General features: G+C 46.2%; 1 protein-coding gene across 1 annotated transcript; it reads left to right on the top strand.

Annotated features, from left to right (window-relative positions):
• The first annotated feature begins 394 nt into the window (after positions 1-394).
• TH (tyrosine hydroxylase) lies at positions 395-16,518 on the top strand. The gene is made up of 13 exons (XM_041415097.1): positions 395-487; positions 4,899-5,102; positions 7,932-8,106; positions 8,910-8,998; positions 9,210-9,277; positions 10,995-11,045; positions 11,828-11,973; positions 12,335-12,470; positions 12,594-12,663; positions 12,933-12,989; positions 13,567-13,662; positions 13,825-13,958; positions 16,207-16,518. Exons 1-13 carry the CDS (start codon positions 398-400, stop codon positions 16,364-16,366), a joined length of 1,476 nt encoding a protein of 491 aa, XP_041271031.1. The 5' UTR covers positions 395-397; the 3' UTR covers positions 16,367-16,518.
• Positions 16,519-17,160: the final 642 nt, after the last annotated feature.

The raw sequence follows: 17,160 nt of genomic DNA, 5'->3' as shown, positions 1-17,160 counted from the left end.
CCTTTCAAGCGACTCCCAAGCTGGGGAAGCAAATGTGCCGGACTGAAACATGTAATGAGAATGAACTCCATCCAGAAGTGGGGGGGGAGGGGGAAAGGAGAGAAGGGGTAAATTAGAGAAGAAATCTTTTGGATGCAGGCAAACAGGTGGGGGATTGTCTGGTCTGTGAAGGCAGGGTGTCTGCAATCTTTGTAGCGATTAGATTTAATGGGACAGACACGTTTCTCTCCTTCACATCCCCTCCTCCTCTCAGCCCGAGGGGGAGAAAGGAGGGAGGTGGTGATGGGGAGGTGGCAGGGGAAGAGAAGATTTGAAAGAGTCTTTGACGTCAGCCCTGCCCTATAAAAAGCTGGCAAGGAGCTGGAAAGCAGACAGCAGAGCTCGTGGAAGAGCAAAGATGCCAACCCCGAACATCTCCACCTCTGCAGCCAAAGGCTTCCGCAGGGCGGTGTCGGAGCTGGACTCCAAGCAAGCCGAGGCCATCATGGTAAGACAACCCTACCCCACTTCTTTCCCTCCCCCTCCAAAATCCACAGCCCCTTCCATAGCTATAGGCAGAGGCAGGCAAGGATAGATGGACCAACACTTTGTTTGTGGGACTTCCCCGACATGGGCACATCCGGGCCCCAGGCTGGCAAAAGGAAATTACTCCAACAGTTCTCTCCACATACTGATACATGTGAAATGAAAACATTTAAGGGGGTGAAAACTTGAAATAATGAAACAACTCAACCAAAAGTAAGGTGAATAACCCACAGACCTATGGCAAGAATAGCAAGGAATCCCCCTGCAAGGAATCCCCCTGTGAAAGGCAATTTTAAGATCTTAATGATTTCCAGGTTTCAAGACATTAAACTGCAGAGATTTCACCTGTTCTAGCATAATAAAAAAGTGGGCCTGTCATTTCAGACAGCACACGAGGCACAGGCTGTTTAACTTGTTTGTTCATGGCTGCTGTATCCAGTTTATCTCCCAGAACATCCTTCCCCCATTTCTGTTCCCAGTCCTCCTTGATGTGTTCTCAGCCCTGTGTTTAGCCCAGGGAAAGCTCCCGCACACACCAGGTCTGAATGTGTCAGGAAAAGGAGAGGAGCATCAAGTGTCTTTAGAAAGCCAAGCCTGGCCAACCCATCAGACTTGCTGTAGGGACAGGGACATTTCAGCTCTTAACTTTGAAGCTTCGCCATGCAGGATGAGCTTGAAGACTCCCAATATTGGATGGTCCTGTGGGGCAAAGATGTGGCTAGGCAGCAGGTGACAATGCAGGAGCCAGAGCAGACAGTGGCAATGGGTGCACCAGGAGGGGACCTTAGGGATAGAGATGGGTGAGGCAGCAGATATGTTTGGCAGATGTGTGCAGTGTGACTCCAGCAGGTCACTTTTAGAGCTCCTCATTTCTCTCCCTTATACATGTTGCCATTTTCACCCACTCTCCTCTAAACCCTGTGCAATGCTCTGCCTCACTAAAATCAACCACTGCATTGGCAGAAAGGTGTTTTGGACCTTTTTGAAAGTGGAGTTTGCTGGAAAAGAAGGAAAACATTTAGAAAACAAGGAGGTAAGCTTGCTTTCTCTAATAAATAGAAATCAGGGAAGGCTTCCCTCTCACACAATCATTTTCATTCTGCAAAATAATGAACACTCGAGTGGCCCTTGAAAACCTGATATTTTCCAGGCAACTTGTAAAATCAGTATTTGAGATGCTCAGTGTCTGGAGAAGTGAAGAGTGTTTGGTTATTGCACCCTCTGGGACGTTGCTCTGAGTTTTATGAAAAAATGGGCCACTGAACATAGGGGCCAGGGGAGTTCATGTTCAACAAGTGGGCTGACAAGAGTGAGGCAACCTGGTTGGGGTGAGTGGCACCTCCAGCCTGGAGGGTACATAAAACTTTAGCCCATGATTGGATTTTTTGAGTGAAAATTTTCAGAAAAGGAAAAACAAATAAAATTAAAACTTTGCCCTGTGAGGATCGCTCTGAGAGCTGGATGCATGAAAATCTTTTCTCTTTGCTCTCACCTAGCACAGATGATCTCCACAACCCTGCCTTCTACCAGGCAAGAGGCATGACTCTGCATTTGTATGTGACATGTTCCCTGGCCCTTGTGTTGTCTCTGTGACCGTGGGTGATCTGCCCCACAGCCATCACCCACCATCACATCACCTCTGAGGTGTTCCCTTGCCAGGGGAGCTGCAAACTGGGGGGAAAACCCAGACCTTTGCAATCCCAGAACTCCTCTACACCAGCAGGTATTTTACATGTCAGCTGGACCAGCCAAACATCAAACTCCATGGAAAAATCTTTGGTTACATATTAAGTTTTTCTGCTGCTAATAATTTTTGCAAGAGACCCTGGGACTGTAGCTGGGGCAGATTTTGGTTACGGAGCCAGGCAGAAGACAGCCAGTGGAGCCAAAATAGCAGGAAAAAGCACCCAGGAAAGCAGGGGTGGGACATTAATGTCCCCAGTTTTTACAATCCTTCCTGATTGCTGCAAATAATAAGCTGGGGGAAAAAAACAACAAAATCGCTCAGAACACAGTATTTTTAATGGTTATATGCAGGCTGGGCACTCTGACTTGCAGTAAATTTGAGGAAGGAAAAATGAACAAACCCTTCATAAGAGGTGCAAACTAACCTTCAGAAGAGGTGAATGAGTCAGGCCCTGGTTAGGCAAATAAATGCTTTGCAAAATCAAATTACAGTTCTCACTGTAGCCAGATATGCACTCAGGGAGGGAGTCTGCAATGCAATTCAGAAATATCATATAATGGTGCCTTTGGAAGAAAGGAAGGCATTTATCGTGAGATCAGTTTGGTTATTATATATGGCACATTCCTAATTTCCAGCAAAAGGAGATAATAGCCCAATGAGCATAAATGTGAGGGGCAGATTTGAGGACAGTGATGTGGAGAACATGTGGCCAGGCAGCTTCAGCTGGCAGAGGAGGCAGCAGGCAGGCATATCCCCCCCAGCCCTCTTCTCCCAAGCAAAATTCAGCCTTTTTTTGCTTTGTTTTGATTTTTGTCCCCCCAATTTACCCACTTAAACTATGCCATCATGCAGCTACAAAACTTCCAGGACTCCTTGACAGGGACCAAAGCCCCCACTCCTGCCTGCCAGGGGCTACCAGCCCCAGCACATGTGTGGGACTAGTTGAGTCTGCTTCTCCTGGTACAGCTTTCCAGTCACCCAACCCTGGCATTTTAAACCCCACCGAGCTGGATTTTAACCTGGTTTACACCCTGAATATGAGGGTCTAATTTCCCTCCTCTCCCCTTCTCCAACCCAGAAGTAAAATCCTGCTGCACCTGGAGGCACAGTGTGACAAAGCACCCTTGGGTAAAGCACTGCCTGGCTTGGCATGGCTGTGGAGCTCATTTTCTGTGGCCGGCACAGGGCACAGTTTGCCCTGCTTATTGCAGGCACTTTAAAGTACACACCAGCTTAGCTTAAAACACTGCAGTGATGGAAAACACATACTTAAAGCCGAGCACATGCCCACAAGATTTTTAAAGTTATGACTGAGATCACCTGTTAGATGTCTGCTCTCTTTGGGCACGAATACCACCAATTCAGACAAGCAGCAGCATGCACTTATTTGTTAGAAGGTGTTTTTCTGTGCCCTGAGGAATAAAGGGTGGATCTGGAAATATAATTTTGGAGGAGTATCTTTATGGAAACAGGAGCAGATAGAGGTGTGTGGGCTGATACCTGGATGTGCTGAGTTTTTGAGGCTGTATTTGAAGTGTCAGCTTTACATCGCTAAAGTATCCAAGAGGATTCTCACAGGAAACATGAGTTACTGATAGTGGGCTATGAAAATCAGAGAAAATAAACTTAGTAGTCAGTCAGGCTGTCTTGTTAAAAGGAAAACACTCTTAATTTTCACAAGGTAGGGAAAGCACTGCTTAGTTAGTATATTAGCATGTTCTAAATATTTTCAATGAAATCTCAGGGAAAACTGCAGCCAGTCCCACTCTGTTCTTCTTCGGTTCTGTGCCAGGTTTCTTTTAGCAAGCTCTGGAGGTTTGTCATCTGGTTTGGGTCTTGAACACAGAAAACTGGAACCAGATGCATTGCCTCTGCATAGAAAACTGGTTGTAAAAAGACCAAGAACAAATAAGTTGGTATATGAGCTATTTGTATAACAAAAGAAACAGCAGTGATTGAAATAGTTCGTAGTTCACTATAAGTATAAACAGGTGTCCTGACATGACCTCAGGCACAGAGCTGCATTGTAGGTTCAATTCCAAGTAACAGAAATCTGCAGGAGTTTGTTCAGACAAAATAAATCTACAGATAAACAGGAGGAATTTATTTTCTGGGATATATGGTTGTGGTTTCAATTACACTTCAATGGATAAGCATCCACTTAATGTCAAAAGTAAATGTCACACTGGATCCTGGGAGAAGTTTTGCTAAGCTGCCCTGCTAATACACCTGCAAACAGTTCCTGCTTCCTGGCCAGGCCACAGCTGTGGGCTTCACCTGTCCCTCACAAAGTATCTTTTCTCAGATGACCTCAGGTTTATCTGATGTCTCTCCACTTGGGTTCATCAGACACCTGAAAACCACACAAGATTGTTTCTGAGGATATCGAAAACTGCTGCTAGGGGAGGTGAGGGGAGAAGCCCACTCTCCAGTTATGCTAAAAAGATATTTTACACAGATTTTCCCCCCTCCCCCCCCCTCCCCAAAGATTCACATTTCTGAAAGTTCCATTCTAAAACCTCAGTCCTCATGAGCAGATCTTCCTCTACAAAGCCAGGCAAGTCAATCCAGCCTTTCCCTGCTTCCTCTGTTGACACATACCAGTCACATCTCATCCAGCTGCTGGGAATGCCTCTGATCTCCTGCGCTCTGTGAGCAGCGTTATTTATTTCTGTTCTGCCTTCAGTCTCCACGGTTCGTTGGAAGACGTCAAAGCCTCATTGAAGATGCCAGGAAGGAAAGAGAGGCTGCGGCTGCAGCCACTGATGCTGCAGAGTCCACAGAGACCATTGTATTTGAGGAGAAGGATGGGAGAGCCATGCTGAACCTCTTCTTCATGCTCAAGGGAGCCAAGACTTCACCACTGTCCCGTGTCCTTAAGGTATTTGAGGTGAGTACCTTGGTACTCAAGGAACACACTCCAGGTTTCATGACTGGGCTGTGAGAAGCATCACTTGAATGTAATAAAGAAAGCTCAGACTAGGTCTGCCTGCTTCAAATTATCAGTTAATTGTCTGGTATCTCTGAAGCCACGCTTTGCTCATGGCCCAGTGTGTCCTCACTTGCCATCACTAAAAAGGGGGCATACCTCTGTCTTGCAGTGCTGTTAAGCTCTGGCCTTAATTTTGCTTAATTATTTTCAGTTTCACACTCGAGTCCACATCCTTATGGTTTGTAGTGTACTCTGACAACCCTCCCCACTGCTCAGCACTTCAGGCACAGGGCTCTGATCCCACATTCACAGCAAGCTGTGTGCCCTGCCTGTCTACAGACCAAACTCACCTCACTTGTGGGTCATTACCACACTGGTCCTCAGTCAAATAGTTACAGAAACAACTTTGCTCTGGGTGTAAAACTGGCATATTGATTTGAAAATTACCTTCTCTATTCTGATTCACATGTTAAAGGTTCTGTTGGTTCCCCTCAAGAGATACATGCTGTCTATGCCTTTAATACCAAGGAAAACTGGTAACTGAGCATTTCCCCCTTAGCCAGCAGTGTAATGTTGCATTATATAGGATCTCAGTGCCATGAATGGAAAGACTGAGATAAGTGCTGCCTATTTAAACAGTAATCCAAGCATGACAGCTTGCATTCATGTAGTGAATTTTCATCCACAATGATTCAAAAAGTGTTTTGCAAACTGAGGTTCTGAGATGTGTTTTATCTACGGTGGTTTAATTTCATTGACTTCAGCAGTGAGAGGAGAGGACAATTTGTTCCTATTAATCAGTCACGTGGCTTGTAAGGGGCCTCTGGAGGTCTCTGCTCAGAGCATGTCCAGTCACAGAAGGTTGTTTGGGGCTTTGTACACTATACAGAAAACCTGCTACTTAAAAACTGTAAACATACAAAAAGTGTGGTTCTGGTGGATAAGTATTTCCCTGAAATTGTAGGGCATTCTAGCTATTCATTGCCCATTTAGAATTACCTCTGATAATCTTATGAGAAACATTTAGATCTTCAGCAATTACAATTCCTCTACGAGGATTGCTGAAAGAGAAGCTGTTTTCTGGGCAATATATGGTCCTTGTCTCAAGACTGAAAGAACCTTTATGACAAAATTTTCAGACAAAACTCATGTGTTGCGATGACTGGGGTCTGCTCCCCAGAACACACTGATGCCAGATAAAGCATGAAAAATCCGTCAGTGTAACATTCAACAGGCTGCTCAGTGGGTATGAAACAGATGTGCAAACTCTTGTACTTGGTAGATTTTATGTTATACTGAATTTAAACTCTGTAATTTAAACTATTTTAAAACATCAAGCGAGAAGCTGTGGCAGCTTGTGTTCAAATATTGTTTGTTTCTTCCTGGAGCAAAAAAGCTCTTTGAGCTTGTCACAGAGAGAGCTTTAAATATAATAAAAAGACAAGCATGTCAAGTCCCAACAGAGGAAGATTCATTTCCCAGATCCCTCTGGCAATGCAGGTACAAGATATGAAAGCAGACGGGCATAATGACATTTACCTCATCATGAACCAGGCTGCAGGGAAGCTGGTTTCACTCTTCTATATGTGTTACATGCAGCTGAAGCACAGGTAATGCAATCACGGCTGTCAGATTAATGCAAAGGTATCGATTGTTGAGGGGACAATGTAATAGTGAAGTTGGTAGGTACATTAAAAAACACCATCCTAAATTTAATTTACCTGTGGCATCGCATCTGTTCCTTCTCATCTTTTTTTGCCTCAGATTAACAAAAGAAATCATGTCCCTTCCTCTATCAAAGGTCCTGCAGGAACTTTGGGAAGGTTGGGTCATTGCCTAGTGCCTTGGGCTTGTACTGCCAGTTCTCACTGAGCTAAAGGAAACAAATCTGCCAGGGCCCTTTGCGAGTCTACAGACATAATTTCGCCTCCTTATTCCATGGGGGTCAGTTCCTCCAGCGAGCCCAAACGACATCAGTGCTGGTAGCGAGCCCAGAGCAGCGCTGGTGCGGGCGAGCCGCGGCAGCCCCGGCGTTCAGCACCACGGCCAGCGCCGCGCCGCCGGCCCGCCCGGGCAGCGCCCGCCCCGCGGGATCCACCGGGACCTGCCAGGACCCGCCGGAGCCGAACCCCACCCGCCACAGCCTCGGCAGTGCCTGCGGTGGGAACACGTAACGTGGCCCTTTACCACACCAACTGCTTCTCTTGGTCTTCTTTGCCATGGTAGAAGTCTTCTGTCGGTAGCTATTGAATGGCCTCGGTGTTTGTGCTGAAGGAAAAAATGTGGAGTTAATGGGTAAGTGTCAAGAAGAAGGAACCCATCCCAGACTGGGATTGTTCCTCCTGGAAAAGAGAATGCTTCTAGGAGACCTAATTGCAGCCTTCTAATAACTGAAGGAGGTCTAGGGGAAAGATGGAGAGGGAGTTTTTACAAAGGCACGTAGTGTCAGGACAGGGGGACGAATTCAAACTGAAAGAGAGTAGGTTTCGGTCAGATAGTAGGAAAAAATTGTTTACTGTGAGGGTGATGAGGCACTGAAATAGGTTGTCCAGAGTTGTGGATGCCTGAGAGTGTTAAAAGTCTGGTTGGATGGAGGTCTGAGCAACCTGGTCTGAGAAAGTTGGCCCTGTCCATAGCAAGGAGGTTGGAATGAGACAATGTTTAAGGTCCCTTCCAACCCAAACTGTTCTATAATTCTATGTCCATATGGGCATCTTTGGGTAGTAGCAGAAGGTGTTTCAAGTGTTGCTTAATGGTTTTTTTTCCTTCCTTTCCATGTCTCAAAAGACATTTGAAGCTAAAATTCACCACCTGGAGACCAGGCTTAGCCGAAAGCCCCGTGAAGGGATTGCTGAGCTGGAATACTTTGTGCGCTGTGAAGTCCACAGCTCTGACCTCAATACTTTCATCAGCTCCATCAAGAGGGTAGCAGAAGATGTGAGGACCACTAAGGAAGACAAATGTAAGGAACTTTACAAACATTTTCACTCATGCAGAGAGGCTGAGCTCTACCTGTAGAAAGAGGGTGGAGGCTTTGTTATTCCCAGTAAATGCTGCTGTGTGCTGAATTTGAGCAAACCAGAAGTGAACTGCCTCTGGGATACCTGAATCCTGAAAGTAATTTCCCTCCTTGTCTTTTTCTCAACAGACTTCATTGTTCATAGAACATTCTTCTGGTAAAGATTGAAAAAAATTGAAATAGGAGCTTGAATTTCATACTTTGTTCACACCTCTCCTCTTGAGTTCTCCATCTCTACTCCAGCATTTTGTATTATAAATATAGTAGTATTGTATTTTGTATTATAAATACTACAAAGTAGTTTCGTACCTATGTGTTAGGACCTCTGTACAGATTCAGACTAATCTACAAGACACTTCCTGTGCCATCCTCTGCTGAAGATAGGATGATTATTGTAGAATAATATTGTAGGAGAATATCCCTAGAGAACTATGACTGGCAGGATCTCTGGGTGTTTTTTAGTGGGATCACTCAGTAAAATCTAATTTTCATCTTCTTTAATTTTGCCAAAAAATATTCTGCTGGGAGATGGGCAAGGAAGTAATGACATGCAGATCATAGCATTAGACATGACTTTAGGAAAAGAGCACTGAGTTTGTGAAACTACTGCCTGGAAGTAGCTGTGCCATGCTGTATGTGTGCATTTGGTACACCAGATCAGGTGTATCTTATTCAGCCTCAGAGCCCCTTCTCTTTAGGGAATCTTCACTTCCACAGACAGACTGTTCCTTTCTCTCTCCCCATAGTTCACTGGTTTCCCAGAAAAATCTGCGAATTGGACAAGTGCCACCATTTGGTCACCAAGTTTGACCCTGACTTGGATCTGGACCACCCGGTGAGTCAGTCTGTGCACCCTGTCACACCAAACTCCTGAGCTGTGCCACAGAGGCAGGGAGCTGAGAACACCCATCAGTGCAGCTGACCAGGGGACTGGAGTGTGACTGACACCTTGAGAGATGACTCTCCCGCCAGTGGTGAATTTTCCTGGGTGAGAAACTTTAGCAACTGATTAAAAGTCCTGTCTCTGTTCCTGTTTGTCACCACAGGGCTACTCTGACCAAGTATATCGCCAGAGAAGGAAATCAATAGCAGAGATTGCTTTTCACTATAAGCAGTAAGTCTCCTTCCTAACATTCATGCGGGGATTATGACATGTCAGGGAAGTCATTGTATGTCACCTGTATGATATTTCTCTTCCTTTATGTTTTGTCTCCCCATTCAGCCTTTCCAGCTCCTTTTGTGTCTCTCTTCTTTCTTTGCATTCCAGTCTCTCTTTAATTAAAAAATATCTGTTGTCATTAATTCATACATTGGTAAGGACATAGTAAGAATAAACCTCCTGTGTAACAAAAGCCAGATATATATCCATCAGACCTCAAACTCCATTTGGAAATGAGGCATATCTTTGGAATGGCATCTAGTTTTGACTTCAGTGTTTCGAGTACTGAAAAAGACACCCATGCCCAGAAAATTTGTTCCAAAGGTTCATTATCCTGGTAGTGAAAAAATGTGGGTTTTATTTCTAAGCTGGACTTCAATAGCTTTAGCTTTTACACAATGGATAACACATGCCTTTCATCTGCTAGACAAAATACTGCTATCAGATTTTTTCTTTTTTGCTATGAGGGTATTTATAGGCTAAATGATTCACCTCCAAACTCTGCTAAATTAAATAGATTCCAGTAATGTTCTCATCATTGTCTTATATAGATTTAAGACTATGCCTTGTACTCTTACTTAATACTTCTATTCTGATACATGCAGTGATAGCACTCAGCGTGTTCACTACAACATCAAATGGAGTCTGATATTCAGTTAGGTTTGTAAAATATTCCCTAGATCCTATTCAGTGACGCTGCCTTTCACCGTAGCATTCTCTCTCTGAGCAGGACTTTAAGTGCTGAAAGCAGACTTCGAAATTATATAGGTCACCTGTATGAGCTACCCCTGCAACTGGTGTGATCCCAGCAAGGGATTCTGCTCTTGGTTCTCATGTACTTTGCCAATTTGAAGCCCAGAATAGGGACACTGATGGTTTTATCCTGTTCAAATACTAAACACACAGAAAGTCACGGTGCCAGAGGAAGAGTCCCAAGTGACGCAGGGTTAAATACTGTCCTAAGATGAGGCACCAATTTAAGAGGTCTTCTTTAACATCTCACCTGCAGGTTAACATTTATGAGCCACTGTGTAGCATCCCTTCAGGCATCCCTTCAGGAACTCTGCTTTACAACATATGAATATCTCCTTTGTTCAAACACAGAAAAGAAAGATTTAGGAAATACAATTTCTAACTATGATGAGAAAAAGCAAAATATTCATTTCATCAATGCCCATTTACATCAATGTTGAAATTTTCTTTTCCTGCCATCCTTAACCTTATTGACAATATATTTTTCTGCAGGTCAAATGCATTTAGTTTTCCTTATTAGCTGCTTTTATTTCCCAGCCACCGGTTCATTCTTGGAGCCATCAGCTCCCTTAAGTTCATTTTGTATGAAATGAACTTATTTCCACACATGAAGTCTTTCAGTTTTTTCCAGAGAAACCCATTTTTTTCCCCCTGGTAAATATTACACCTGCTAAACTCTTGCTCCTCCCTTGTCCATTCATAATCTCTGACTAGACTCATGCTTTTCTTTGCATCTATGTATTTGTTGCACCTGTACAAATGACCAAGTACTTAGGTTTTGTCTTTCCTGTCACCCCCTGGTTTGGTTTTTAAAGAACATTTATGAACATCATGCAGAGCTTCTCCAAAGTGCTTCCCTCTCCTAGGGAAGAGGAGCCTGGCTGGGGCTCTGCTCAGTAATGGTGCCTTTGCCTTGCAGTGGGGACCCAATCCCTCATGTGGAGTACACGGCAGAGGAGACAGCTACTTGGTGAGTGCTGATTCCATTATTAGTGCTGATTTCACTAGTACTGCTTCACCACTACAAGCTGGGAATCAAACCCCAAACATTTAGGGCATGACCTCTGGAAAAATGTGTCAGGAGTGCAAGCATCCTATTTAATGGCTTGTTATAAAAAACACTTTCATGGTGCAGCCTCCAGGAGTGTCCTCCAAAGAAGCCTCCCCACAGAGCAAGGCAGATAATTTGGAGCCCCACTTCTCTAAGGGTCTTGACTCAGTAGCAGCCTCCAAACAAAGAGCAGTTATCAGAGCTGCAGGAAGAAGTGTGAGGCCCATGGTGAATATCTGTGTGGTACCTCACAGGCCTCACTTAGGAAAGCACTCCCTTTGAAGGTGATTTTTTTCCAAGAGTGTTGCTGCAGGAGTGTTTCTGAAAACAAGGCCAGCTCATATGAGCTGAGTACACAGGCTTCTCAACAAGGTCATCTGGTTCTATTGACTGTCTTCACAGTGCAACTTCAGGAGTTAACCTACTGGGAATATTTTAATTCCAGCTAATACCTTTCATAAAGTGTTCTGACCTCCAAGTCAGAAATAGGTCTGTGCAGACACAGACCTGTGCTGCCTTTGCAGGTTCATTTGAATGTGTGTCTGTGTGTGTTTACATACCTCTGTCAATGTGCAGAGACATAGACTTAGGTGGAGAAAGGCAAAAGGACACGGAGCCTAAAAACATGAGTCCCTGATAGTACATAGCCAGAGCGCAGGAGAGGACTACACACTGAATGTCTGCCACCTCTCCTCCTGAAGGAAGGAGGTGTACAGCACCCTGAAGAGCTTGTACCCCACCCATGCCTGCAAGGAGTACCTTGATGCTTTCAGTCTACTGGAGAAATTCTGTGGCTACAATGAGAACAACATCCCTCAGCTGGAGGAGGTTTCCCGCTTCCTGAAAGGTGAGTATGAGCCCGGGGGACCCAGGTTCAGGGTCTGCCAGTGGGGCCAGCTGCAGATGGAAACTTGAACCCAAAGAAGTAGTGAGTGAGCTGAGATTTAGGAGGAGAGCTGGTGCCGTGGGCATTGCCCACAGAGGACAGAGGTAGAGCCCCAGTGGTGGGGCCTGCAGCTAAACACAGCGGGCTGTGGCTGAAGGGCAAGCCCGTGGTCAAATGATCCCACTGAACAGCTGAAAAGCAGGTGCTGTTCCTAGGAGGAGCAGATAGATTAGGCTGGTGTAGCCCTTTAGCTTCCAGTGCTGGGGGCAGCGGCACAGCCCGTGGGCCGTGCAGCTCGCACAGTCGCTGTGTGCTGTTCCAGAGAGGACTGGCTTCCAGCTCCGGCCGGTGGCTGGCCTGCTGTCAGCACGGGACTTCCTGGCCAGCCTGGCCTTCCGCGTCTTCCAGTGCACGCAGTACATCCGCCACGCGTCCTCACCCATGCACTCCCCCGAGCCGTGAGTATCGCCCGGCCCCATGGCCTCCCTGCCCGCAATGTCACAGCAATCACCCCGTTCCCCAACAGACATGCTCTGTCTGCTGCTGACTGTGTTTTCCTCCTTTCCCCCTCCCGTCGGCAGGGATTGCTGTCACGAGCTGCTGGGGCATGTCCCGATGCTGGCTGACAAGACATTTGCCCAGTTCTCTCAGGTAAGGTGGTGTCTGCTTTCCCACCTTGAGAGGTGGGAATCCAAACCACCTAAACCTTTCTTGCTCTTATTAACCATGAGTTCTAGTGGTGGACCAAGACCCTAAACACTGACTCTGAAACAAAATGGTTTTAGTCTGATCATGGTGAAGTCCCAGAAGACGCCTGGCATGGCAGGGCAGCAATATGTATGGTCTTGAGCCAATAAAACAGAACAATCAACATCTAAGGGCCTCAGTCCTGATGTTTGTCCCTTCCCTTCTCTTCCTAGGACATTGGGCTGGCGTCTCTGGGAGCGACTGATGAAGAAATTGAGAAACTAGCAACAGTAAGTTTTCCCCTTTGCTGGATGGGGGACACAACACCTCCAGCAGTTCTTCTGTGGTATCAAGAGGAATGGTCCAGCCTGGTATTCTAAAGTTTGCAGGCTCAGAGCTCCCACCCAAGCTGCCCCATGCTCTTTTCATGATGACTGTGCAGAGCAGAGATCAGTTAAACAGCAGAGCTCGCTTGCACATTAACCCAATTTTCTCGGACACCAGTAGTATCACCAAGCATCGTATTTCCAACAGCAGCACTGCTGGGACTCTTTGGGATGGGATTAAATGACGTCTGCTTCCTTTGGCTCTCCCTCAGCAAGGTGACCTGTCCTGCTCCAAGGACACCAAGCAGCAGCATCTCACAGCAGATGGAACAAGCCCAGGGACACAGACTCTGTCTTGGTGTAGCAGCAACATAGTTTAGCACTTTCCTCTGAAAGCAAAGTGTGGACAGGGGACAAAGAAGCAGGTGCCTGTTCCCTTAAACAACCGCAGACCCTGGCCATGATGTAAGGGCTCAGAAGTGACAGGGAGATTAGGGTGAGGAGCTGTGTCCCTCAGGAATTTTTCTTTTTCTTTTCACAGCTTTACTGGTTTACAGTGGAGTTTGGGCTCTGCAGACAGAATGGAATCGTCAAAGCCTACGGAGCTGGGCTCCTCTCTTCCTATGGGGAGCTCATAGTAAGTCCCACCATAACCTGCCTCTGCTCTAGACCTGTAGAGAAAAACACCTCCTGCTTCTGCACAATGACTTTCCTCAGTCTGTTCTCCACCTTTGCCTATGCCATATGTGCTCTCCAATCCCCTTAGTGTCACGCTGGATTTTTTCTGCCATGTTCACAGCACTCCTTGTCAGATGAACCAGAGGTGCGGGACTTCGACCCTGATGCTGCAGCTGTTCAGCCCTACCAGGACCAGAACTACCAGCCTGTTTATTTTGTGTCTGAGAGCTTCAGTGATGCCAAAAATAAATTGAGGTAGGACTGGGCAATGAGAGAGACCCAAACAATAGGAGATTAAGATGTTATTTATTGAAATAGGGCTTGACATTATGGCTGCTTTCAGTCTGAGTTCTCAGAAGTGCTCTGAAAACTTTGATCAGGTCTTCCAAAGTAAAGCAGTTCTCCAGATCCTACAGGGAACATGCTAGACATGAATAGATCTATCCAGGGGAAAAAATTAACTTCTGCCACCTAGGCTTGTTAATATGTGTTACTGGACCCCAGATACCATCCCACCATGGTAATTGGGTATCCCAATCCTATGGGACTGCAAACAGGATGGTAAGGGTCAGCTCTACCCAGAGACATCTGTTCAGAAGAGCATTTTCTTGTTCATAGCCAGAATTGCCCACAGGAGGAAAGCTCAGTCCTTGAACTGCTTTGATTGACAGAGGAAAACTTTGCCTATGCCACTTTTATCCTCACTTAGGAAAGAGACAGGATGAGGCGAACATGACATACATGACTTTACAGTTCCTGCAAGAGGGGTATTTAATATAAATAACGTGGTGAGGACTGCTATATTTCAACCTCTGCTTTTATTACCCTCACTTGCACTGTTCATACAACCTGGAGTCCAGCTGCTCAAGAGCAAGCACTGGGGGAGCCCGTGCTCACACACACACACACACACTAGGCTGCTTTAAAAAAACCCCAACTGCTGCCTAATGAGTCATTTCCTTGCATTTAAAAAGGCAAAATACCCCATATACACATTAGGCTAGAGGGTCTTGACTGTGACAAGCACTGTAAATTAGCCTCTTTAAGGAGCTCAGAGACCACACAGATGCTACTCTGTGAGGTGAAAACATTAAAGCATCGTCCCTTTTGCATTACTGGCAGCTGGGCCTGACTATCAGTGTTACACCTGGAGAAAAGCCTCTTTTCCCAGAAAGGACACACTCCCCCGGTGCCCTTCCAAGCAGCCATGCTGTATCTAGTTGCATCCAAAGGTGTCAAGTGAGCACACCCATTTTGGAGGGCAGGTTTCTAGCCTTTAGCAGCTGTGCTACGAGCCCTCGCTGCGGCTGCTGACATAAACAAGAGAGGTGAGCAGGACTTTGCCTGGCAGAGCTGAGAGGAACCACATCTTTTAAGAGGAGGACAATGTGAGTATGCAGAAACCTCCTTTGTTTGTGCTTTTTCTCGTTGTTTTCCTGCAATGGCATGGCAGCTCCCTGCTAGCGCCAGCCTGCGCCTTGGCCCTCTGTGCTGTGTTTTCCCCCAGATCCCTCCACTTCCGGCCTAGCCAAGAAGTAGCAGCTGGAGGAACATCTGTCTGCATCTGGGAAAGTGGCTGCGCTTCCCCAGCGCTGCGCCAGAGCAGAGCCGCGGTAGCCACAAGAGGGTAGCCTAAGCTAAGCAATCCAGGAGCGAAAGGGTGAAGCCTCAGCAGAGGACAGGAGCATGCCTGTTCTTAGCGCTATTTGTCCCCTCATGTTCCCAAGCTTTTCCAGCGTGAGACTGCAGCCATAAGCGCCTAACTATAGATTTTCAGCTCCACAGTCACAAACGAAAAAACCCTACCTTGTCAAGTATATAAATCTTAGTGCTGGAAATGAATGTGGGCAACTTTGGGGAAATCCTACCCTTGATTTGCTTTCACTCGAGCACATACTTCTCCATTAGAAAAGCAGCAACAAGGTCTTGCTCTTGAGAGATATCAGGTGGAGTCAAGCTCATCGCTGAGATTCAGGCTGCATTTGGCTTTGGGTACAGCAGTGCAGCTTTGCTGAAGCACAAGGCTCTGGTGACACCATTCTCATCCTCTAGCTCAGGTCTGAGCCACTGCCTGTCAAGTTTATCCTTAGTATGCCAGACAGATAGTTCCCCCCTCCCCAAGCAGAGATTAGTCAATGAATGCATGTCAGAAAGGATTTAGTAATATACTATGATAATACCACAGGCTTTCCCTGCAATTAGCTTCTAAATCTCCTTGGCCTTTCTGAAAAAGGAATTGCAGCAGAGGATGCCTGGCAATGGCCATGGAGGTGACCAGTTTGATGTACCCTCCTGTTTGGTACAGCCCACAGAGAGCCACACTCATGGTGTTCCTTGACAAACAGAAGGGATCTCAACTACTGCTGTAGTGGAGCTGGAAAGATGGAAACTCTGCCTAAAGGAGGCATTAACCTGTGGTGATCTTCCTGGGTAAATGGTGATGAGTAGGAGGGAGACTCAGGACGCATCTCCTGTACCCATCCTTCTGCACCTTCCCTTGCAGGAGCTACGCGGCGCACATCAAGCGGCCCTTCTCGGTGAAATACGAGCCCTACACCCACAGCATCGAGCTCCTGGACAGCCCCCAGACGATCTGCCACTCCCTGGAGAGCGTAAGGGATGAGCTTCACTCGCTGATTAACGCGCTCAATGTTATCAGTTAATACAAGAACTGAGCCATTTCCGTCCCCTCCCTGCCCCCAAAGTGCCCGCCCTGCCCTCACCTGCTTCCCAGCCGACAATTCCTACCTGTCTGTCTTCTCCAAACATTGGCACTGCTGCCTGTCACCACGCAACCCCAACAGCTTTCCACTTTTGTATGTAGGGCCAGCTCGGAGGAGGGCAGCGGGACGCACCCGAGGCCTGCTGGCTTTTTGGGTAGCTTTTCTATTGACTGCTGGAAGAGGCTTAGCAGATACAAAAAAGCATGGCCAAGCTAAAAAGTTGAAGTCAAGAGCTGTGTGCTAAGCTCCTGGGTGAAAGGAAGAGGAGAAATTCTACTGTATTTAAAAAGAAAAAAAGAGAAGCAATACTTTTTTTTTTTTTTAAATCACATTTTGAAAAAAAATTTTATTTTGCCTTTTTTTTTTTTTTTTTTTTTTTTTTTATCCCCAATGCAACTCCACGAGTCTTGTTCTTAGTTATCCTGATATTACTATCACCTGATGTAGCTCAGGTGTGTGACTAATGCTATTGCTGGCCATTTGCAAGGAAGGTAAACATCTGGTTTGGATGCTCAAACCCAGTTTCATGCAGTTTTCAGTGTAGATATTAATGGCTTGATCTGACCCAAAGCTCTTGGTTTCCCTCCCCCTGCTTTTGCCCTTCTTATCTTCTTGCAGGCTGTCTCATAACTTAGCGGTTTGCTCAGAAGTTTGGCCCAAGGTTATGCAGCTGTGCAGTATCAGAGCTGGGCTTGGGATGTGTGGAGGCTGCTAAACAGCTGTGGGGGACAGTG

This window comes from Onychostruthus taczanowskii, unplaced genomic scaffold (assembly GCF_017590055.1).
Source record: "Onychostruthus taczanowskii isolate IOZ18803 unplaced genomic scaffold, ASM1759005v1 scaffold49, whole genome shotgun sequence".
Classification (NCBI taxonomy): domain Eukaryota; kingdom Metazoa; phylum Chordata; class Aves; order Passeriformes; family Passeridae; genus Onychostruthus; species Onychostruthus taczanowskii.
This window is presented reverse-complemented; position numbering and strand designations above follow the sequence as displayed.

Excerpts from the sequence above, each read along its gene's own strand:
- TH (XM_041415097.1), top strand. The coding sequence starts at position 398 with ATGCCAACCCCGAACATCTCCACCTCTGCAGCCAAAGGCTTCCGCAGG. Across the intron at positions 8,999-9,209 it reads ACTTGGATCTGGACCACCCG|GGCTACTCTGACCAAGTATA; the intron begins GTGAGTCAGTCT and ends TTGTCACCACAG. Across the intron at positions 12,664-12,932 it reads CATTTGCCCAGTTCTCTCAG|GACATTGGGCTGGCGTCTCT; the intron begins GTAAGGTGGTGT and ends TTCTCTTCCTAG.